Source organism: Jatropha curcas, chromosome 5 (genome assembly GCF_041381405.1).
Source record: "Jatropha curcas cultivar XTBG-Jc1 chromosome 5, XTBG_Jcur_1.0, whole genome shotgun sequence".
NCBI classification, from domain to species: domain Eukaryota; kingdom Viridiplantae; phylum Streptophyta; class Magnoliopsida; order Malpighiales; family Euphorbiaceae; genus Jatropha; species Jatropha curcas.
In genome coordinates this window covers 21,504,158-21,529,142 of record NC_143155.1, presented here as the reverse complement: position 1 = coordinate 21,529,142, position 24,985 = coordinate 21,504,158, and the positions used below count along the sequence as shown (strand labels likewise).

Sequence of the window (24,985 nt, the reverse complement as noted above, 5' to 3'; positions counted from 1 at the left end):
AATTTAAAATCATTGATCAATACTTTATTCTTTGAATTACACTATAATTGAGAATTATAGCGTAAATTCCAATTTTGAAATTCTGTTGTTTTTTCAAAAAAGAAAAAGAAAAGATTATCATATTCTCAAGGTGATAATGCCTTGTTTGGTTAGAATTTAGAGGGATGAAAATTAGAATCGTATAAAATTAATTATTTTAGTAGTTATTAATTAGTTAATATATATATATTAACGGTATGTGCGGCAAAATTAATTATTTTGGTAGCAAATGTTAATATTTTATAAAAAAAACTACCTTAACTTCTAAAAACTAATTCAAATGTTATATTATCGAATACTATAAAAAATAACGTTTAATATTTTAACGAAACAAAATTATTAAAAGTTTTGACAATTACAAATAAATATATCATAGTCCACTATAGTCCAATTATGCAATATTCTTATAATATTAACACAAACAAACATATAGTTTCACCGTCTAATGATGCAATATTCTTACACAAACACAAACAAATAAACAGATGGTTGCAATTTGAATACAACTTCCAATATAAAATTAAAATATATAATTTCTGATTTAATACATGAGAAAATTTAACTAATTCTCCACTAAAATAGGTTACATTTCTAAAAAGATCAAGAATACAAACAATCAAATAATAAAATAAAATCTGATATGAGGACCACGTCATTCTCTATTACATAAAACCAAAAGGATATCCCAAGCATCCTCGATAGAGCCATGTGCACCTATACCATCAAACCTACAAGACATAAACAAAGAAATACCAATAATGCGTATTAGCAGGGAATCTCTCAAGACATGTAGCAAACAAAAACGAAGAACCAATAAGCCATCAAATCCAAGCTAAGAAAGAAGTAGCAAAACCCACAACTAATTTCGCCAACCCATCTGCAAAAAAGTTATCTTTATGCGATACATGAGCTAAGGAAATCCTTAGAGACCTCAAAAAATTATTCTAATTATTAGCGTAATTATTATTAAAAATAAAATTAAAAATTATTAGTAATGAAAAAAAATAAAAAATAAAAAATTATTATTAAAAATAAAACTTTTTTCAAAACTCATCCAACAAAAAGAGTTTCAATGTATATAGATATATAAATTATATCAATAAAATATTACATTTTAAAATTAAAAATTTAAACTGTTCGTCAATCTCACACACATATATTCATTTTATTTAAAATAAAATTTTAAAAGTCAAAATTTTAAAATTTTAAAAGCTTAAATTGTTTGTATTCTATTTGAAAATTTATTTTTTGAAAAAAATATATCCAATCAAATCATACAGATATAAAGAAAAAAGAATATTAATAAAAAAAATATAGTTTTTTCTTTTTTTATTTCTCTTCGAAATAAAATATTTTAAATTATAATTAAAATAGAATCAAAATAAAAATACAATAATAAAAATTTTCAAATGTCTACTTATCATATATATTTATTAAAAATAAATTTAAAAAGGATAAAACATAAAAAGTTTAAATGCTTAATTATCTATAGATATTTATTTAAAAAATAATTTTATAAATATATTTAATCAACTAATAAAATATAATTTTCTAATTGACTATAACTAAAATTATTTTAGCATATTTTAAATTTCATTAAAGGTACTATCGGAAATCTCATTATTGCCTCTATTTTCACATTTATGTATAGTATAGATAGATATCCATATCAATAGACTAAACTCACTTTTTAAAATTAATATTTAGTAATGATAATTATAATTTTTTAAAAATAATTTATTTCAAAAATTTTAAATTCCCGATTCGAAAATTTTTTATTTATTTTATATTTGTATTTTTAATTGGATTAAAGGTTTTTTTTTGTTAAATAAAATAAAATATTACCCGCGCACAAGGAAATAGTATCATGTTATCCATAATATTATCTTATCCTCATGTGCCACAAGTCAGTAGCAACCTTTACACGTTTACAATATGGATTAGCTAGTGAGTTTGTAAATAATAGTTAGTGTTTTTAGTTTATAATCAATGCATGCTTGGTTCTGCGGTAATGGAAACTGTGAAGCTAATTTATATTTCAAGCTGTACTGTGTTTGCGATCTTGATCTCATTTTTAATCAAGTTCTTCAACAAAGTATAATGGTGGACTCCCATGCGCATCCAATCCATGATGATGTCTCAAGGTATAAAAGGCCCTTCTTACAAGCTCTTCTACGGCAACAACAAAGAGATCATCCATCTGACAAATAAAGCTTTGAGCAATCCCATGGAATTATCACACCAAGTGTATCCAACTGTATTGCCACACTTCCATTCATGGATGAAGCTTTACGGTAACAATTTATTCCATTACTTGAAGTTTTTTTTTTTTTTTTCTAAACTATTACCTATGTGTTTGATTTTTTTTGTGAAATTATTCGTAGGGAAGAATTTCCTTAGATGGCAAGGTCCTCAAGCTTACTTGGTATTCTCAGAACCTGATGAGCTTATTAAGGAGATATTTAACAATAGGGATGGGGCATTTCCCAAACCCGAAACCAATGATTACACTAAGAAGCTAATAGGAGAAGGAATTGGAACTACTAGGATACCAGAAAAGTGGCTTAAGCTTCGTAAATTATCTAATTATGCTTTTCATGCAGAGTGCCTGAAAGTAAATAATCAATTTCTTGCTTTCATTTATAACAGAGAAAATTTTCAAGTACTCGTAGAAATACAAATTATATATGTGTATGGGTTTCTTTTGCAGAGTATGATTCCTGCCATGATAACAAGTGTGAAAATGATGCTTGAAAAATGGAGACATAATGAAGGAAAGGAAATTGAAGTGTTCCAAGAATTCAAAGTCTTAGCCTCAGAAATCATTTCCAGGACTGCTTTTGGAAGCAGCTACTTTGAAGGGCAGCGTATATTTGACATGATAAACCAGTTAACTCTCATTATTGGTAGAAACAGATATCGGATAAGAATTCCTGGAATTAGGTACGGTGCTTGGCTCTGCTATATACTAGTTCTTGAATTTATTGGGTTGGTTTTGTGCATGTCTTTAAATTCTCGATATATTTATATGTTTCATTTTCTGTTGTTCCAGAAATCTTGTAAAAACCAGGGATGATATTGAAGCAGAAAAGATAGATCAGGAGATACGAGATTCCATTATGAATATGATAAAGAAAAGAGAAGAAGCAGCAATGATGAGCCAATCACATGGCTTTGGGACTGATTTTCTTGGATTACTGTTGAAGGCACATCATGATAATAGTGATCCTGATCAGTCAAAGAGATTATCAGTTGAAGAAATGATTGATGAGTGTAAAACCTTTTATGTTGTTGGACATGAAACAACTGCAACCTCACTTACCTGGACCATTTTTCTTCTAGCTATCCACACAGATTGGCAAGATAAAGCCAGGAAGGAGGTCCTTGAATTATTCGGCCAGTAAAATCCGAGCTCAGATAGACTCTCAAAAATGAAAATTGTAAGTGTTGGAAATCTTAAAACTTGTTCATGCTATCGCTCACAAGCTTATGCTTTTATATCCTCAAGCCTACAAGCCATTTTTCGTTTGCTCTGAAACTGGAAATGAATGCAATTCTTAAAATAGGATTTCTTCCTTTTTTTTGGTTCACAGAGAATCTAAAATTTTTTGGTTTTTTAATATTTGAATAACTTGAATTTATATTGAAATGATATCTATTTCTAAGTATAGTTCTTAATATAGCCAAAAGATTCTACTTCCATTCTCGTTTCATTTCCAAGATGAACCAAATATGACTCAATATGCTCTTTGTCACTGTACGATAAGCTTTAAGATTCAATTTATTAGTCGTCCTTTGTCATTATAGGTGAGCATGATTATCAATGAAGCTCTCCGGCTATATCCTCCAGTTCTTAGTATCCCAAAAGCAGTCCAAAGGCAAGTCAGATTGGGGAAGTTGGTTCTTCCTGCAAATATAATAATCGAAATTCCAGTCATTGCACTTCACCATGATCCTGAAATATGGGGAGAAGATGTTTGCCTTTTCAAACCAGATAGATTTGCAGAAGGCTTGGCCAAAGCTACAAACAACAATGTGAATGCCTATCTTCCATTCAGTTTGGGACCTCGAAGCTGTGTGGGATACAACTTTGCAATTATAGAGACCAAGATTGCTTTGTCAATGATTCTGCAACATTACCGGTTTACTCTATCACCAACTTATGTTCACTCTCCTGTGAACCTTCTTACTGTGTGCCCACAACATGGAATGCAAATCGTGCTCCATCCATTATAAGTTTAATGAGCATATGCTTTTCAGTATGTAATTAAGCCCTTGGATTGATGCCTCATATATGGCTTTGTGTGGATTTATAACCAAAGTTTAATGTGATAACTACTAATTAAATAATTAATGAACGATAAATAAAATGAGTTTTGTATATTTCAAGATGTGTTTTTGTCAGTTTAAGTTTGTATATTCATTCAAACCAAAGAAAACATAAATAAAATGCATAACATCAGGCTGTTGATGTAGTGAATGAACAGAGTGGAGGAGATTCTGGAGTAGAAAATAGTAAAGGCATTGGTGGGATTTTAAGGGATTCTGAGCTTCCTTCTAACATTTCTATAACCTTACTCATTGATGGCCTATCAGATGGATTTGTCTGTATGCACCACAAACCAACCAATGTCATTTTCCTAACAATTTCTTTCTCTTCCGTAGAAGTCTCTCCATACAATTTGCTTTCATTTCCCAACTCAATTCGCTTATAAATCCAGTATGGAAAATATTTCTCATTGCTACTATCATTTGTCCCGACCTCATCTTTCTCTCTCCCTCCAACCGTTTCTAAGACCAGCATTCCATAGCTATAAACATCAGACTTGTACGAAACTCCACCAAAGTTTCTGCTGAAAACCTCCGGTGCTATATACCCAATAGTTCCTCTAGTCTCTAACATTGATAGTATACTTTCTTTTTTGGTGTATAGTTTTGCGAGTCCAAAATCTGAAATTTTTGGGCAAAAATTTTCATCAAGAAGAATGTTGTGAGGCTTTATGTCGAAATGCACAATCCTTGTTTTACACCCACGATGCAAATACTCTAATCCTCGAGCTATTCCAATTGCAATTTCGTGCATAATTTCCCATCCTAAATGATAATCACTCTTCAAAATACCTTGCGAGCATATGAAATTTTCAAGAGACCCATTAGATATGAATTCATAAATTAAAGCTCGTTTTTGACCCTCGAGGCAAAACCCTAAAAGAGTGACAATATTAATATGAGAAGTTCTACTAATGCTTGCAACTTCATTGATGAATTCTTCTCCTTCTCCTTTAGAAGCATTCAAGACCTTTACCGCTACAAAATGTCCGTCTTTTAGCTTGCCCTTGTACACAATTCCATAGCCTCCTTGGCCAAGTTTATCTTTGAAAAAATTGGTCATTTTCTTCACTTCTGAGAAGCTGTATCTTTTCACAGATAGAGGCCCATGATTTTCTAGAAAGGCCTCAAAATCTTGGTTATTACTCCGTAGGAAAACCGTTGGAATCTTTTTCCGACAATAAATGAGGCCACCACAAGTGACTAAAATTCCAAGTACCACAACGACTGCCACTGCAACGGGAGATGATCATATAGGAAAATTAATATAATAGAATAGAAACCTCGTATATATTACTCTTTACATTCAGTAATTTTTTTTTTTTACAAAAAATTTAAAAAATGATTGAATCATGAAATGTAAATTTCAAATATGGTCAAATAAAATATAAAAAAGTGAATATTTTTCTGTAAAAGTCGTTGAGTTATAAAGTAAGATGTACTCTTTTTTTTAAGATTTTGTAAAAGACATCATCCTTTTATAAAAATTAAATGTTTTTTTAAGGCAGCCGATTACAAAATAAGATATATTTTTATCACTGTTATATAAAAATTTTTCACCATTCTATAAAAGTGACTGATTTTCGTAATTTTAGGTGACTTCAATTTACTTGAAGTCACCCTAGCAAGCATTTATTTTCAAAATGGTTGAGAAAAGAATCAAAGATATGAAGCTATAAACTTTCGCACTGACATTTTAGTACGCAAGAAATTTATTTCTTTGCCATTTAGACACGATAAGGTAACAAATTTCATCCAGGAACTGAGAAATTAAGATGAAGGGGGAGCAGCTTACCAATACCAATAACGACTTTGAGCGTCACCCTTCGACTATCTGCGACAGCAGAATAAGCAGAGGTGTTAGAACGTTTACAAAACTAAAAGAAAGTAAAAATTAAACTTTATAGGTTTTTTTAAGAATAATGAAATATTTATGTATATGTTTTGAATTGGTTTACTGCTGCTCTCATGTTGCTAGTATTCTGTTTTAAATTAATCTTTCCGTTTTCAAATAAGTGTCACATTTGAGAAAATACTATATTCTCAAATAGATGTTACATTTGTTAATTTAACAAATAATAAATTATTTTTTTCCCTCTTTGCCCTTTGTATTTAACAAATAATAAATATCTTTTACCCTTCCTATATTGTAAACTAAGAGCAGTATAGTCGATTCACTCAATAATTTACTATAACTTAGAAAAATTGAATGGTTTTTTTAAAGAATGTAAAATAAACAAATGTGATAAGTATTTGTGAACGGAAGGAGTAATATTTATTGTTAGCGAGACAGAACAAGAGTATATGGTAAAAAGGCAGACTAATCCATAACATGATCGGTAAGTACATCTATAATCTGACAACAAATCTAGACTTGAATCCTCCTCTTCAATACTGAAAAAAGGAGTATACAGTAAAAGATTCAACGGGAAATGTTGCAGGATTCAAAATGTCACTTGTAATTTCTCTAAAAAAAAAATGTAACTTTTAATAAAAATAAAATAAAATCCCACTTGATAAAATCGTGAAATATTCAACACATTAGGAAATGACCAAATGCAATCTATGGTTGGAAAAGAAAATATGCTTGAATAGGATGACGTTTTAACTATTCATATGAAATGAATTCTTCAACACAAGTCACAACTTCATTTTTTGAATCTATGGTTAGTTCAATAACAATTGAGAGTGACAAGCTCTAGTCTTTGAAGAGGTCAAGTGACAGAAATAATAGATCACGCGCAGTATGCAGAAACTAGCCTATCAAACATAGAAGGGAGTAACTTGACTAACGATTGTTGACTAGAAGATTGCAGAATATGTTTCTAACCATATGATGCACTTTATGTATCAAAAAAATTGCATTTATAAAAAGAGAAAATATGCATGGTTAGACTCTAATCACGACTCAACTAATTCTTTAACGTAAAAAATTAATTATGTGAACTTATATACTCTGCAATTTATTATACCATGATCCACTTTTATAGTTTTAATTCAGTTGAACCTGGTTAGAGTCTAACCATCTATACATGCTCTTATAAAAATTATGCACTATCAATGAGTTTCAACTTAATGGTACTAAAGTCATCTCTGGATTACAAGTTTGAACCTCATCCAGAGCGAATTTAACAAACAAAAAAGTTATGTGCTGATTTTACTTGAAAAGCCAAAAAAAAAAAAAAAAAAAAATTAATGAACAAAATCTACAAAATTACAAGCTGAGCTAGATATGGCTAATGTAAAACCAGTAATGAACGTTATAAGCTGAGAAATTGAAGTTACCACCATAACATGAATTTTGATAAGGCCGGTCACGGCAAAAACAAACAAATTCATTATTCTCAAATCCACAGCGACCACCACTTATTTCACAACTACTGCAATTATGTGCAGTCCAATTCAACATGAACCCCATCTTCAAAATCTCAGTATAGTTCTTTTGGAATATACTATTATCAAAATCACCAGTAGCATGTAAAGGAGAGTTAACTAAGTAACGACATGACTCTAAAGAATAGTTATAGTACAACTCTAATTCTTGAATATGAAAACCGGCAAAAGAATAAAAAGAAGCATTAGTAGCACCAGTTATCGGGTAGGAAAGGAACTTTGTTGGCTTCAAAGTACAATTATACAAGAAAGAAAAATCAATATAATCAGGACTGATATTAAAAGGAGTTCTATAAAGAGTCACATTATGTAAAGGCATTGGACATGAGTCCTCCCCTTCTTCCTCATAGACACTAGCACTAGCCACAAGAAAAGACTGATTGTTGTAATAAATATCTTTAATGATATAATCATCATTAGCGATTTTAAGAACTGGGTAATCATCATCATTACAAATAATATCAAAATTCGGATACCCACAAAATGGTTTTTGAACTTGACTTAGGTAAAAAGGGTATGTTATGTTAGGGCCTCGGCCACAAGTTGTGGGTGCACAAGCTTGGAACTTTTGATCTTCCATTGATGAGGACTGATAAGCTAAAGTGAAGAAGAAGAACAAGAAGTAGTAGTTTATGAAATCCATTGGGAGTGGAAGAAGAAAGAAGAGGAGAAAAAGAGAAGCATTTAGAGAAAGAAATAATATTGTTCTTGGTTTTAAGAATATGAAATGGAAATGATTGCTTATAAATTTTGGTCTGTTTAATTTATTTTGGTTTGTAATAATTATGAAGAGTTTGAAAAAAGAGGAGAAAGAGCCAAAACTATTGGTTGAAGCAAAAGCAAGGACAATGAGTTGCTCGAGCATACTACAGTCTTAGAAGAATAACCATAACGTTGTGGGGACTACTTGACCAAAATGAGCATTGTCTACTACCAATAATTTTATAAACGTAAATGGCGTGAAACTACTAGAATCATGAAGCCAAATTTTTGGGGAACTCTAAGACTGGACGGTGACTAACCTGCTTTCAAGAGGAAAGTAGGCGTGATTGGCCAACTGCTCAATGATCATAAGAAATTCAATGGGAGAAATTTTCAACATACAGAAAGAATGTGACTGTGAGCAGCATATAAAAATTTCAAGAATATGTTTCTGAAATTTTGACAAAATTTAAGAATATTAATTTGGATAGTTAGATTTTTCCCTATTCAAACTCTCAAAACATAAATCACGATTTCATATTTGTGTATCACATAATATTTCATTAAATTTTCTTAATTATAAACAACAAAAAAGAACAAGTAATCAAATTTCAGCTGTCAAATTTGTGCCCTACAAATAAATTACAGTAGAAAAAGGTCCAGATTCTCAAAAAGGATAAGAAAAAAGTCAAGATAAGGAGGCCCAATTAGGGATTTAAATAATCTAATGTTCTAAACCAAACCTCATTTCAGCAATAATGACATCATGGTGATCTAAATTTTCTATAATGTTCTGATTCTCTAAAGTCTAGGCCAGGTAATTTCCTGGCCATAAACAAGTTAAATGAACAGAGGGTCAAGGTATGAGTGGATCAGAAAGCAAAAGAATGGACATGGAAAGACCATTATGCCCGCATAAATATAAGGATTCGTGAAGAAGGGAAGATTAGGTGAGGGCACTTTGGGATAATTACAAATTGAAAGAGGCTGCCAGTGTATTTGAGTGTGATGGCTTTTTTCGATTGAGGACTTGGTTTGTTGAACCGAAAGTGTGGAAAAAGAGCCTGTTTTTCATTTGCCAACCCGTTGGAATTTGGAAGTTGGAATTCTTCTTAGTTATGGAAATCCAAGAACTCATACTCATTGAATTAAGACAAATATTTTTTTGACATAGAAACCACTCAAAATTAGAAATTCCATAAAATCTTATAAAATTCATTTATACCAAACGATAGATTAAGCAGAAAAATATTGGACTTTCGGGATTTGATAATTAAATGACAGATACGCCCTTAACATTCAACTTGTGCCAAGCATAGCCAGGCCTAAGCTTAAGGCCCAGTTCAAAAAAGTAGGCAATTGCAAATTCCAAGCTCCTTCTCATAGACTATTGACTGGTTCAACTTCAAAGAACACGAGGAAAGCAAACAAGATACTCAATTTAAGGTCAAGCTAAGTTGTCGTATTGTATGTAAGACTAGTCAACGATCGTGACCCTTCTCTTTTTGCCTACTGCAAATATACACCTTTCATAAAATTGTACTGATCAACAAAGGTGTCTTCTTCTTTTTGCAATTAGACTCCCAAACTTTGCAAACTTGCAGTTTTGGACATTTGCTCTAATAAAATTACGGATAAAGATAATCTCGGAACCTCTAAAATAAAATTCTTTCATATTTGCTTTCAATCTTAATTTGCCCTTCTCAAAAAAAAAAAAAAAAAAATCTTAATTTTCCCATCTAGGTGGTTTTTAGTATATATATATATATATATATATATATATATTAACGAAATCTAAACTCTGCAATTTAACAATTTGCATATACTTGACTGAACTCATTGGCAAGACTAATAATCTAAAAACAGAGGAAGATGTTGGAAAAAATATTAAACGGATTAATGGCAAAGAGAAAGGAATACGCGTACCAACTTTAGGACAATTCGTAGCATAAGGACGATCATGGCAAAGGCAGGTGAAACTGGAAGTAATGGAGTTGGTACCGCAAATCCCACTTGAATTGCTACATCTCTCGCACATTTTATCGAGCTTGTAGACAACATTAAATCCAGCATTCAAAACTCTCTCAAAATTTTGAAGCCCGTTCGAAATTTCTTCGATATCATTTCTAGGAATCGGAACCTGCAATTCGATGGTACAATAGTTGGAAAGTTGGTCTATCTCCCACTCACCAGTCGCATAATATGCAGCCCTTTCTTCTCCATTTACATCACATAAAAATCCGTGGTTTGGAATAGCAGGTGTTTCCGCTGAGCAATTGTAGAATAAAGTAACTTTTTGAACCTCCTTTTCATCTAAAAAGAGAGCATTGTCGATAGTAATCGGACGAATTTCAGCGATATTCACCGGACAAATACTTTCAGATAAATCCATTCGAACGATTTTAATCGTTGTTTGTCCGGAGTAATCAACGGACAGTAACCGAAAATCTTGATTTGTGATACTTAGAACAGGAAATTGATCTTCTTCGCAGCGGAGCTTAAACCTTGGGTCACCACATATTATAGACCTTTCATCGCTCCAAAAAGGATAATAAAGACCAGTTAAATTTCCACATGAAAAGGGTTTGCTGCACTCTGTATAGTGCTTATCATCTTCACAGTAAGATGATGAAACAAAAAGTAAGAGAAAGAAGAGGGTGATCATGGAGTGTACATGGGATGGCAAGAACAGATGAGTATCCATTTATGTGTTTTTTTTTTTTTTTGTCAAAGAAGAAAAGAAGAAGATGATAAGTAATAATAACAGAAACTAAGGAATTGAAGAATTAAATATTACAATATTAAATGCAAAGTGATTATATTTATTTTGTTTGCTTCGATTATGAAGCACGAGAAGACATTTGACTAAGACTTTTGTATTAAGTAAATGGAAATATAGTTTTGCTTCTGTTTGGTAGAAGATGATTGATGGCGGGCGACAGACGAAAAACAAATTCTAATATTTGACTGTTTGAAGCTGCTGGGAAATAGCTTAAAAAGAGTATAAAAATGAATTCAATCTGCTGTGCCGTCCAGTTATAGTTTTACACTACAGATGTAAATTTGAAAAGCCAGAATTCTGAGAAGCCTTTGTTGTGGTTTAATTTAGAACGGTACAATTTCATATTAGAAATGTGACTTGGACTAATTCAATAACAATAAGAGGATTAGAAAGAAGATAATCACTTGAGGAAAAGAATGTTTCAATTAAAGAAGGTGAAAGATGTCAAATTGGTTGGTTGGTATTGGCAAAAGAGGAGAGGAGAGTTGTTTAGTGGTAAAAAAACTATTAAGGGTCTTTCTTCAAAAAAAAAAAAAAAAAAAAAACATATATATATATATTAACGGTACGTGCGGTAAAATTAGTTATTTTGGTAACAAATGTTAATATTTTATAAAAAAACTACCTTAACCTCTAAAAGCTAATTCAAATGTTATATTATCGAATACTATAAAAAATAACGTTTAACATTTTAACTAAACAAAACCTTAAAAATTACTTAAAAAATTATTGCGGAATATCACCTAAGTTCGATGTTGCTTTGATAATAATGAGCAGAGCTCATAAACGTTTTTACAAATTGAGTTAATAATCCTTAGATCAATTGACTATTTTGAAGTCAAGTCATAGCAATTTCTATTAATTGTTATTCATTTATTTGTTAATTTATTTATTCTAATTGCTACGATTTAGTCTAAAAAAACAACTATCTTTGAAGAAATACTTTCAATTTCTTTTTAATAAACGAGCAGGGTTATTTTTGAGCTAAATTTAGCATTAGAAACTAAACCTATTCTCCTATGTGTTGATGCTCTCAAAAACATTTCAAATATTCTCCTATATGAGTGCCTCATATGTGCCACATAACAGAAATATATCTAATATAGATTTTATGTATTTCGATTTTTAAATTTGATACGTTAACCGTTGAGACTGCGAAAGAGAAAAGTGATAAATCTAAAATTATATAAAAATAAATTATTTAGCTGATGTTAAGATCACAGATCAGGGATTCTAATTGTTTATATGAGAATAGCGTAATGGTGTTTGGAAGAAGAGAAAAGGAGAGAGAATTGAAGAATAGAGAAATGGAAAGTGAGAAAATAGAAAAGAAAGGATGTATATATTCATTTATTCATTGATTTTAAACATCTCAATACAAGATTATATATATGCCTGTTGATGTGATGCACAGTGAGCTAAATATGCCAAATCAGCTTACGTCTCAGCAAAGCACTAATATCAATTTAGTATATTATTAAACAATTAATATATTGTTCTAATAGAGGAACCACGGTTCACAGATTTAGAAACTTGGTGGATGGGTGTGTTTCCCTTATTATGAACAGGCTTTGGAATGTGCATTCGGCAAAGATCTTTAAATATATATATATATATACTTCCAGTTGTACGCACATCATCTAATATTGTAAAGGGGTATTTTAGAAAAATTAAATAAAAATATAATTTAACTATACTGGAGACGGGTCATGATTCGTGATTAAAACGGAAAATATGTGGCCACAAGTGACTTCCTGACCTAGAAAAAACTCACACCAAAACAGGGATTAATTCTTCGTAATTTATGTGAAAATCAAATTAGATCTACATATAGGATTGTCAAAATGGACTTAAACCCATATATAGTTCGTGTTCTTCCGTAATTTGTTCGGATATAAAAAAGAAATTGAGACCAATTTTTAAAACAAGTTTTTTTATTCGGCCCGTCTTTTATCAAAGCTTGTGGAACTCACTTTAAAACAATATATGTATCTATATATCATAAAATTTTAAAATAAAAAAGAGAATAACAATTCAAAATTTGTATAGACCTTGCTTCTCTCTTTTTTTCCACATTAAAAATCTTTGAATGGACATACAAAGCCAATAAAAATCCAAGAAATTAGTAAAGTTAGAAAAATAAATAAATAAATAAACCCCCAAAACGGACATGGTCGGACCCATTTGTGGCCCAAGCAGACCGGATTGGACTTGAAAATTAGGGTCCATTTTTTAAAGCTCGGCTGTTTTGAAATCGAGTAGGTGGTCCGTCCATTTTTTAACGAGCTTTTTCGGCTCGGCCGTTTTGGAATCGTGTACGCCGGTTTTCAGAATGCTACCTCTACTTATATATATATGGGGGATAGAGACAGTAACTCTAATTGATAGAATAACTATAAAATAAAATCTATGTAGCTAAGATGCCAAAATTCAAACAAGCAACGAAAGAGGAAAGCCGAAGAAATTAAACGAAGGGCCTAATCTATGGGCTGCCGCTATGGGCCAACCATAAACTTGAACTCTATGACATTTCCAAAGAGACCCAACAAAAAGTAATAGTATTAATAATAAATTAATGAGAGTATATTGGATTAAGAGTCTCTTAAATTTTAAAATTTCAATGATATTCAATTTAGATTTTTTTAGAGTATATTAAAATTTTGTGGTATTCAATTTAGACTATCATAAAATCCATAAAAATCTGATGGTATTCAATTTTGACTTTTTAAAAGTCCATATAAATTTAATGGTATTCAAAAAAATTACTGATTTAAAAAAATTCTATAAAATTATTAATTTCGTTGGATTTAAAAGTGTTATATACGAATAAAAGAGTCATTCACAAATTCATTTTTCAATCCAAAGATTTTAAAAATCTTTTAAAATCTAATAAACTCTTAATCTAATACACCTCGGAGCAAGTACCCGTGAATTTTAAACTACATGTATAAGTATCTGTTTAAAATTTTATTATCCATATCCATTCTAAACTTATTTAAATACCTACCCATATTCGAACTCATTTAAATATTAACTACCTTATCCATCCAAAAATCTATTAATTTTAATTAGATATATAAAATTCCTTGTGATTCCATCAAAGTCAATCAAAATCTATTAAGAAAAGTTCCATCAGTACCATACAACTTTATGTAGAATTCTAGTGGAATTTATGCAAATGTTAGGAAATCCTTCAATTTCGTTAGACTCAATAATTTTTTTAAAATCTAACATAATCCTGATTCAATGCACCCTCCTACATGTTGAAGTGGTAGGCTGCAATTGGGTTTTAAACGTTTCTACAAAATTGAATATTCAATCAACTCAAAATTCTTTTGAAAAAGATAATCACCGATTCTAAAATGAAATTAGTCTTATATATAATTAAGTGACGAAGACATCATAGAGGTATCCATATTTTGTCTTCAAATATTTTCATTATAGAAAATAAGGTTGGGAAAACAAACCATCAAATCAAATGGTACAAATAAGGTCCTATGCTTTTTTTTAGTGCTTTCTCAAATAAAAATAATTGGGAAAAAATTAATCAAATTTTAGCTTGGGGGAATTCTCCTGTCTTTTACACAAATTAATCATTGTTTCTTTTACTTTTTAATTTTCATCAAATTTTTCTAATGTAAAATTTATCTATATCAAAGGAGAAAACAAACAAAATAAATAAATAAATAAACATATATGAAAAAAATATAGTACTATAAATAAGCGGGTAAATTATTATTTAGTCCCTCAGGTTTTACATAATTAACCAACTAATCACAGGTTTTGAGAAAATATCTAGCTAGTCCCTCAGGTTTAACTCCGTCTAATTAAAAGGTCCTTCCGTCCGAAAAGTTGGTTTTTTTTCCGTTAATTATAGAGTAAAAGACTAAAATACCCCTCCCCAGCTGACGTGGACCATAAGGGAAAATTATTATCTAGTCCCTCAGGTTTTACATAATTATCTAACTAATCCCAAGTTTTGCACAAATATCTAACTAGTCCCTCAGGTTTAACTCCGTCTAATTGAAAGGTCCTTCCGTCCGAAAAGTTAGTTTTTTTCCATTAATTGAAGACTGAAAGACTAAAACACCTCTCCCTAGCTGACGTGGACCAGTATGAAGCGATAAAGGAGGGAATTGTATAAACTAAAAGACTAAATAATAATTTTCCCTATAATTTTATGCACATGTAGAATTATATAGACTAAGCTTAATTACACGAGTAGGAAAATTAGCTTCGCTAAATTTAAAAATGAAAATTGAAGAGTTTCATATAAAGTCGATGGAGACAATTACTTTTTTTATCTATAGATAATTACTTTTTTTATCTATAAATAACTATTATTTTAGAGCCGGTGTTTTCTCCGCAAATATATATTTTTTTAGAATATTAATGAGTAATTAATTTTTTTTTTCAATTTTATCCTTATTTATATTAAATTTAATAATTATTTTTATAATTTTCGAAAATCATATAACATCTCCTCTCTTATTTAAGGTTACGTAATAAAATTAATTAATATTTTGTTATAATTTATAAGAATAAATTTACTTACTTAATTACCATAAAAACATTAAAAGTATTTATGAATAGATGGAATACTTTGTTTTTTTTTTTTTTTAGATTTTATCAATGATAATAGTAATGTTTCTTGATAAAATTTGCATATTAAATATGAATAAAATAGAAAATTATGTTTATTACTTTTTTTCTAAAAAAGAAACTATGATGATAATTTGGGGTAAAAAGAAAAAGGGTAAATTATTTAGTCTTTTAGTTTATACAATCCCCTCCCTTATCGCTTCATACTGGTCCACGTCAGCTAGGAGAGGTGTTTTAGTTTTTTAGTCTTCAATTAACGGAAAAAAACTAACTTTTCGGACGGAAGGACCTTTCAATTAGACGGAGTTAAACCTGAGGGACTAGTTAGATATTTGTGCAAAACTTGGGATTAGTTAGATAATTATGTGAAACCTGAGGGACTAGATAATAATTTTTCCTTATGGTCCACGTCAGCTGGGGAGGGGTATTTTAGTCTTTTACTCTATAATTAACGGAAAAAAACTAACTTTTCGGACGGAAGGACCTTTTAATTAGACGGAGTTAAACCTGAGGGACTAGCTAGATATTTTCTCAAAACCTGTGATTAGTTGGTTAATTATGTAAAACCTGAGGGACTAAATAATAATTTACCCTAAATAAGCAGGTACCTTTGTTGCAATTGCTTCGTACGCTACCATCGCTACAAAAGCACAAAAACTGGTCTGCACCTTCAGCATACCCACAAAACCCACCGTGAGCTTCACATCCACCGCAATCTCTAACAGTGCTCCAATCAAGTACGAAACCTTGGTTCATAGCCCCACCAAACCCACTAATCAAACCACGGTTTCTAATCTCCGTCATCATCACCGTCACCACCACTTTTTCCTTGCACCTTCCGTTCCAATCAACGTCTTCCATCCCGCTGCCTCCCATAACAACATAGGATTTCAATGTGTCGAATCTCAAACACTTAATATCCCTCATAGGATTGGAAAAGGGATTGGTTGTGCAATTAAAGTAAAAGGTCAGATTGGAATCTGAATTTGTGTAATTTAGTGGTAAATCTTCAAAAGTAACGTTGTGGCGAGCTCTGGGACACACTTGGCCAGCTGCGTCAATATCGACAAGTGTTATGGTATTTCTTGCGTAGTTTATATTTTTAACATAATAATCATTTTTTTGTAAGGGAAGTGTAGGCTCATCGTTAGAACATGAAATACCAAAACCCCGATACCCACAATATTGATTTGGAGTTGTGGCGCTCTTATACCAGAAGGGATACTTAATCTCGACGCTATTTCCGCAGTGGTGTGTAGAGCATATAGATGGAAGATTAGCAGAATTGTCCCCAAAGCATATCACGAAGAAGAAGAGGAGGAGGAGGAGGAAGAAGAAGAAGAAGAGAGGTTTTGACATGGAATTAATGTGTTTTGAAATGAAATGGTATTTTGGTATATTAACTAGTTAAGTTTTAGTTTTATAAACAGATCAAGGTGTGAAATTACACTAGTCTCCTTCCTATATAGTATTTGCAACGTACTTTATTATTTATTATTTTTTATTTTTTAATAAAGTGTACTTAAGGGTTAAAGAAAAAAAAAAGTGCAAAATTGGAAGTCTATTGTAGAATTTATTTTATGATACGAACTGAAATATTATGTTTAGTGGTTGTCTCCTTTGAAATAATCAACCAACGTCTTTGCAGGAATTGCATTAAATAATGTTAAGTGACGTTCCAAGATATATATGGAGAGGATAACATTTAGATTGCCAAAAATGTTCCTATTAAATTTATAGATTGACAAAAGTATTTTTAATGATTTTAATTCTATTGGTTGAGAAAATAAAATATTTTATTTACTTTTTTTATTTAAATTTAAATTCTATTGGCTAAAAAAAATATAATACATAACATAATATTCTAAATAAAATTGAATAATGAATACTGTCTAAAGAAATTTTAATAGTATATAATGTCTTCTTATTTAGAAATTTTTAATGTAACTAAGTATTATATATTAGAATTCAATATATTCTTATTTAAAAATTGATTAAATAATAAAATAGTGAATATATGCGGAGGGATTTTCATCTTATATAATGCATCTTTGTATTTTTGATTTTCGAGTTGATATTTTTATTTGTTTTAATGACTAGAATCTTAGTCAACAATTAGGGTTTTGAACTTGAATTCTATTGGCTAAAAAATATAATTGAATATTGTATATTGAATTCTAAATATGATTCTTGTTTAAGAATTAAATTAAACAATAAATAATAAATATGTGTAAAGAAAGTTTTTATTATTAATGAAAATTTAATTTCTTCTTATCTTGAAATTTTTATTATAATTATATATTGGAATTCAAATATAATTCTTATTTATAAATTGATTAAATAATAAAATCGTAAATATATGTGAAGGGATTTTCTTCTTAATTATATAATGCATCCTTGCATGTTTGATTTTGGGATTGATATTTTTTATTTGTTTTAAGGAATAGAATCTTAGTCAAGGCTTTGTGAGCAATAGTCAAATAGAAGTATTTATTGTACGTTATGTTTTGGATTTTGCATTACTTTTTTTTCGATTTTCTTGATTTTTATTTTTTTCAAACTTATTATTATTTGTTAAGGAATATATTATAAAATTTATTATTTGATATAAAATAGAAAATAAAATTACTAGAAATATATATAAAATATAATACTATGATATAACACGTTATATTAGCAAATTATATAATATATTAAAAGATTTTTTTTCTCAAAAAAGTAAATATAAAATGAATTATATATTCATAGACTTTAGCAAAAGTAATAAAATTAAAATTATAAATGACACTTTAAAATAATGATTAATATATTAGTTAGTGTAATAGCTAATATCAATTTCTCATATTTTAGTAACATAGACAATTATATCATGTACAAAAAATTTAAGTTAATTATATAAGAAAATTTAAATTGGTTGTCAAGTAATTTTATTTTCATGAAAATTTGAATGTCATATTATAAGACCATTTTATAATTATAAATATATTATTTCTATAAGAAGTTATTTAATTATTGAATTTTTTATTTTATAAAATATTGTTTCTATTTTGTAAATGCTTTTAGATTTTTAATAATATAAATTATTCATAATCTTATAATTTACAATAAAAAATTTAATAAATAAATTAAATTTTATTTATTTACAACGTATAAAAATCAAAATGAATGGCTATAAACAACACGTAATCCATGTAAAAACGTATGTCCTCCACGTTCCTTTCGTTAAAGAATTATTTAATTTCCTTTAGATTATACTTTCCTAGAAGGTGAGCAGGACAATGACTTGAACCAAGACCAAGACCAAGACTTTCCTTCTTTTTTCTTTTTCAAAAATGTAAGAAATACTTTTTTCTTCCTAGGAAAATTTCTAATTATTCTCCCAATTGTTTGTTTGTTTAAATTTTTTTTTTATAAACATAATACAAAATAATGTTTTGAAATTTACTGTTTAATATAATATTTTTTTAATATTAAGGAAAGGTAAAATTTAAAACAATTTACATTGTAATAGCATTCTCGATTAGTGATGTAAATTCATTAATAAAACTAATAAAACATATTATAATTAATTGAAGACCTATATCAATAATTTCTCATTGATGTATCAACTAAGCTAACTAATTAATGGTCAATAAATTATCACAAATAAAATAATTAAAAATAGAAATTAAAGGATCACAGTGCATTCATGTGGAATATGATGTAGAAAAGAGAAAAAAAAATAGAAAAGGCAAGCTAGTTGCAGTTGGTAGCAACGGATTCAATACGTCGACGTTTGGTAGACTGTGAAAGTTTTTTTCTTTAAGCAAAATGTCAAAATTATTGTCATTATCGTCATTTAATTAACATTGCAAATGTTTTGAAACAGTCTATAGACATACTTCTAAGTCACATTAATAAATGTTCATCAGGTTGAAATTTTCTTTGTAATCACATTTCAAATTATGTGTCCATATTTCATTTTCATATTTATAACTTGTGGTTGACTGCAAAAGACTTGTACCAAGTTGCTTGACGTAGGCTACAACTTGTTAATAATTTAGATATTTTTTTTAGTATTGTATAGTACTAATTTATATATATCATTATTCTACAAGTAAGAAATTTTAATACATTAAAGTCCATTGACAGCTTATTTCGCAAGTGTACGAATTCGCTGTAAGTAATATAGAGTGAGTAGAGTATCGTATCCACAGGGATTGTATACCAAGTACTAAAATTATATTATCCTATTATTATTTAAATGATAGATGAGGAAATTGTTTATAGAAATTAAATTCAACAAGTAAAAATAAGAAGTTAAGCAAGCAATTATTGATTAAAGAAATCAAGGAAGTAAAACTACAAGGGGTTTTGATTTCACTTAACTCTATCCAATTTATTTCATTAGTTCATTAATCAATTTAATTATTCAAGTAGGGGAAACAACTCTAAATTCACTAACAAGTTCTTCCGATGTATTGCTAGATATTTTAATTCCATTTAATTACCTATCTTCCAATAGCGCAATCAAATATGAATTAAATCATTAGGTTTTGTAGTTTGTTTATGAATCCATAAATTAAGGTTGTTAATTCATGAAAAACCCCCATGAGTCAAACCATATAGCTTCCGCATCAAGTTGTTATTCTCATGTGATTTATTAACCTTTTCATATCAAAGATCCTTCTTCCGATAGTGATAATTGAAATAAATCAATCTAGGGAAAAATTTTGCCTAGAAGCATTAAATTCATTAATAAATCATAACTTGAATAAGGAAAAATAAATCTAATTGCATAAATTGGAAAATAGATTAAGCTGCATCAAACCCCCTAGTATAAGAGTTTAGTTACACATAGTACTTAAATAAAACTCAACAATACTTGATAAATATTCCATAATCAATAAAGATAATGAAAGAAATAAACAAGATTAAGAGTTTAGAAATAAGAACTAGTGATGAATTGCTTGGATGGCTTCCTTGAAACTTTGCACAACTCTTGAATACTTAACTTTTAAAGAAAATAAAACTATATACAAGACTATAAAATGAGAGAAAGAAAGAGTGGAGTGTAGTGTGTGAGATGGATGTCTACAATGCATCCTTCCTCTCTTTATATAGACTTCTTGGGAGAGAACTTCTACATTGTTAGGGAATAAATTCCACCTTGTTTATGGAATAAAGTTCTCAATCAAGCCTTCAATTTCTCTCAATCATATCTTCCATGTGCATAAATTAAGGCTTGATTTGTATGTGAAGAAAGTATCCAAAGTGATCTTATGAAAATGGTGGAAATAAGTTGGCAATCTTGACTTAGTTTAGGATTTTCCACTGTAGCACGGGCGTGCACTGTAGCACGGTCTGGGGCGTGCATTTCTCTGTCTCTTGGTTTGTCTCGCCTTGTGCCAGACATGGCAGTGCTTCTGGGGCGTGCCAATTGTACCTTGCTTTATTTTTGTTCTTTTCTTTGCAAAATCCTACAATTTTCTTTCCAATTGGGTGAGTTGTGATTAAAGGAAGCTTTTGAATAAAAACATATCAATATTATAAAAACTAATTAAAAGTAATAGAAATTTCAATCAAAATTACAATAAAAACACTATAAAAATCAACACTATCATCCATTGTATTATTAATGGAACATGGTTTTAGTTCTTTTGAATTTCTAGTCAAAGATATTTTACTTTACCCTCAAAAGCAAAAAAAAATAATAATAAAAAAGAAGATACTTCATTTTGTAATAATTTAAAATCATCGATCAATACTTTATTCTTTGAATTACACTATAATTGAGAATTATAGCGTAAATTCTAATTTTGAAATTCTGTTGTTTTTTCAAAAAAGAAAAAGAAAAGATTATCATATTCTCAAGGTGATAATGCTTTGTTTGGTTAGAATTTAGAGGGATGAAAATTAGTATTGTACAAATTAATTGTTTTAGTTGTTTTATTAGTTATTAGTTACTTTATTAGCATTTCTTCAAACGTTAAAGGACCATTTTATAATATGTTTTTTTAAACCCTAAAATACTAATAGTAATAAAAGTAATGTAAACTTTCTTTTAAACTCTAAATACTAATAGTAATAAAAGTAAAATATTACACGTGATAGAAATAATGTTTTGAACTTTGTCAACATATTACACATTACACTGAACCAAAAAATTATAATGATGGAACTGGGAAAGTTGAAGAATGGAATCATGGAGGGAGGAGAAGATGGAGAGTTGGCTTAGGCTTAACTTGAGATATGCATCATTGATTAGGGGTGTCAAAATGGATCGTAACACACAAATTCGATTCGTCTAACAAGTGAAATAAACGGGTTAGAGTTGAGGTTAAACGGATTCGTGTCATAAACGAGTCACTCATTTATGATACGAATTAGGCGAGTAACCCGTTTATTTTAGGATAAAAAGATAATTTTAGTGTCAAATATAAATACCCAAATAAACCCCTATTTAAAATTTATTTTTTATTAATTTTTTGTTAGAAAAAATTATTATTTCATCCCTGATTTTTGACCTAATTAATAATTTCGTCCATGTATTTTAGTCAAATTATTTGGACATCCCTAAAATTTGACTCCGTCTCACAATATAGTCCTTCTGTCCAAAAATTACTGATTTTCTGTTAATTTTACACGAAAAAGACAAAAAAAAAAAAAAAACCAATATTGTGGGACCCGCAAAATATTAAAAAAAAAAAGACAGAAACAACGTCCATTCTTAGAAAACTTGATCAAAGATAAAGACTCGCTAGAACTCGCGGAAGTAGATGAGAAGGATGGTGCCGCCGCAAGTAGATACAGACTCGCTAGAACTCGCGGAAGCAGATTGGAAGGCATTGTGTCGCTGCAAGAAGGAGAGCCTCAATTCGCGCTATAAGGCTTTGATCAATGAAAGAAAGACCGTTGACGTGATTATCGGCGCCTGAAGGTTCAATAGCCACTTTTCGCTGACCATTTAGAGGTCGAAAAATCAACTGGAGGGGAGGGGGATGAGTTCAGGGTTTTGCTATGCGTTTTGTTATCTATGGGTCTCATAGTAAGAGATTTTTTTGGTCTTTTTCACATGAAATTAACGAAAATCAGCGCTTTTTTTGATGGAATGGGGTCAAACCTTAAAGGATGTCCGAATAATTTGACCAAAATACATGGATGAAGTTATTAATTAAATCAAAATTCAAGAACGAAATAATAATTTTTCCTTTTTGTTAATTTAGTTATGAAACTTAGAGAATCTATATATTTTATGTACAAAAATATTTTTTTAAATATAATTTAAGTTAAATAGGTTAAAATTTTAAAATATCATAAGCAGGTTAAGTAGGTTGTATAAGGATTAACATGATCCACTTAACTTGTTTATGATATTAGGCAGGTTATGTACAGATCAACATGACCCACTTAACTGGCTAGTAATATTAAGTTGGTTACACATGTCGTATTCGTGTCACATGCTTAATTTTCATATCGTGTTCGTGTTGAGAAATTTGACACGATTATTAAACGAGTCGTGTTCGTGTTAACACTAACCTGCTTGTAATATTAAGTGGGTTACACATGTCGTGTTCGTGTCACGTGCCTATTTTCGTATCGTATTCGTGTTGAGAAATTTGACACGATTATTCAGGTTGTGTTCGTGTTGACCCTATTCATGTCGCCTGTTAGGCGAATGCGTGTGAACCTGATATGCCAATCTGTTTTGATACCCCTACCCTTGATTAATAATTAATCCATCCTTTTTTTTTTTTTTTTTTTTTGAGTATCGAGGAGGGAGAATTCAAAACTTGAATATATTATCAAGTTATATATACACTTATTATTACTATGCCTTGATGGGCATAGTTAATCCATCCTAAACTTTAAGTAATTTCTCTGGTTGAATTCTAATATTAAAATTATTAATTAAATTCCTCGCTCACCCCTAGATTTTAATTCCTAATTTTTTAAATGAAATTTACTTATTTCACCAAAAAAATATGGTATAAATGATGCAGCGGTGCTAGCTTGATGTGTTAGTTTACCATTAGACAAATCTCACATAAGATAAGTGCAATAGAAGAGATTAATATGTAAGTGTTAATATATTATAAAAGGTATTTTGAGGACTTGAAAGCCGCAATGGACAATGTTTTAAAAAATTGGACGTACGTGTAAATTTTTATTTGTTACTAATAACGAATGAGAGTTTTGTTTTTTATTAACATTGAATTCGTCATGTTAAGTAAGTTTGAGCTTGATGATTTTAATTTATGGGTTTGCGGATTAGATTGGATTGCCAACAATATTATGTTCTTAGAAAGGAAAAAGTTTTGAGAATAGAACTTTTACACGAATAATTTTGAAAATAGAAAATAAATAAGTAATAATAGAATAAAATAAATATATAAATTAGAATCTATAGATGTAGAGGGTATTAATTATTCATATTATTAAATCAAAATAAAATAAAATAAATTAGATTAGATAATTTAATTCATTTTAACTCTTAAACAACAACTAATTTTTAATTCTATATTATCACGACCCAATTCCATGGGCTGGACCGGCACTAAGGCCCAGATAAGCTTAAGGCCCCCGAGACCCGTAGTCAGCCTGAAACACTAGAATCTATTATCTTGGTATAAATTTCAACATTCAGCCCATATGATTATGAAAAATAAACCTCAATATTTTATTATTTCTCGGCCCAAGTTTATCTCCTACAGCATTCCATAGTTCGGGCCCAATTTAAAATACATCACATTCTAATATGGGCTTATAGGATTAATTTATCTATGTTAATACACGACTAAATATATGTAAATCTTACAACTGCGGAGTCACTAACTGTTTGGTATACATGGCTTTTTATACACATAATTATATAGTAAAATAATTATGGAACTAGGAAAATTTCTCTATTGCCCTGCGCCGAAGAAACATAACCTAAATCGAATTAAAGAAAAACTTACTTCCTGAAAAATCAAACAAGACATGTGAGTTTTCTAAGGAGTAATAATTATTGCACAACACACGCAGTCACACAAATATGTAAACATTTCAATCTAGTCATCTGACTAGTTATATGCTCACGCAGCTAGTCACAAAAATGGCACATACCAGCACTCACACGTAATGTCACCTTCAAGTAATCAAGCAAGTGGTAATTAG

General features: G+C 29.6%; 2 protein-coding genes and 1 pseudogene across 4 annotated transcripts; 1 reads left to right on the top strand and 2 right to left on the bottom strand.

The window, feature by feature from the left end:
- The first annotated feature begins 1,937 nt into the window (after positions 1–1,937).
- Positions 1,938–4,430, top strand: LOC105636719 (cytochrome P450 CYP749A22-like; annotated as a pseudogene). The gene is made up of 5 exons (XR_016320883.1): positions 1,938–2,333; positions 2,424–2,653; positions 2,750–2,982; positions 3,092–3,479; positions 3,847–4,430. The product of XR_016320883.1 is annotated as a cytochrome P450 CYP749A22-like (transcript).
- On the bottom strand, positions 4,394–17,225 carry LOC105636721 (LEAF RUST 10 DISEASE-RESISTANCE LOCUS RECEPTOR-LIKE PROTEIN KINASE-like 2.1). 2 transcript variants are annotated; one of them, XM_089721367.1, is made up of 3 exons: positions 16,456–17,225; positions 6,164–6,202; positions 4,394–5,601 (listed from the first exon to the last, which is right to left on the bottom strand). In XM_089721367.1, the coding sequence occupies exons 1-3, from the start codon at positions 17,204–17,206 to the stop codon at positions 4,499–4,501; spliced, it is 1,893 nt and encodes a 630-aa protein (XP_089577493.1). In that variant the 5' UTR covers positions 17,207–17,225; the 3' UTR covers positions 4,394–4,498. The 2 variants fall into 2 exon arrangements, with proteins under 2 accessions (XP_089577493.1, XP_089577492.1); XM_089721366.1 differs by lacking the exon at positions 16,456–17,225 and adding an exon at positions 10,390–12,440.
- LOC149496392 (LEAF RUST 10 DISEASE-RESISTANCE LOCUS RECEPTOR-LIKE PROTEIN KINASE-like 1.2) lies at positions 6,953–10,211 on the bottom strand. The gene has a single exon (XM_089721368.1). It carries the CDS (start codon positions 8,624–8,626, stop codon positions 7,595–7,597), a length of 1,032 nt encoding a protein of 343 aa, XP_089577494.1. The 5' UTR covers positions 8,627–10,211; the 3' UTR covers positions 6,953–7,594.
- Positions 17,226–24,985: the final 7,760 nt, after the last annotated feature.

Coding starts and splice junctions, on each gene's coding strand:
- LOC105636721 (XM_089721366.1), bottom strand. CDS start 11,167: ATGGATACTCATCTGTTCTTGCCATCCCATGTACACTCCATGATCACC. Junction 6,203..10,389: donor TACGAATTGTCCTAAAGTTG/GTACGCGTATTC, acceptor CTGCTGTCGCAG/ATAGTCGAAGGGTGACGCTC. Junction 5,602..6,163: donor CAAAGTCGTTATTGGTATTG/GTAAGCTGCTCC, acceptor CTCCCGTTGCAG/TGGCAGTCGTTGTGGTACTT.
- LOC149496392 (XM_089721368.1), bottom strand. CDS start 8,626: ATGCTCGAGCAACTCATTGTCCTTGCTTTTGCTTCAACCAATAGTTTT.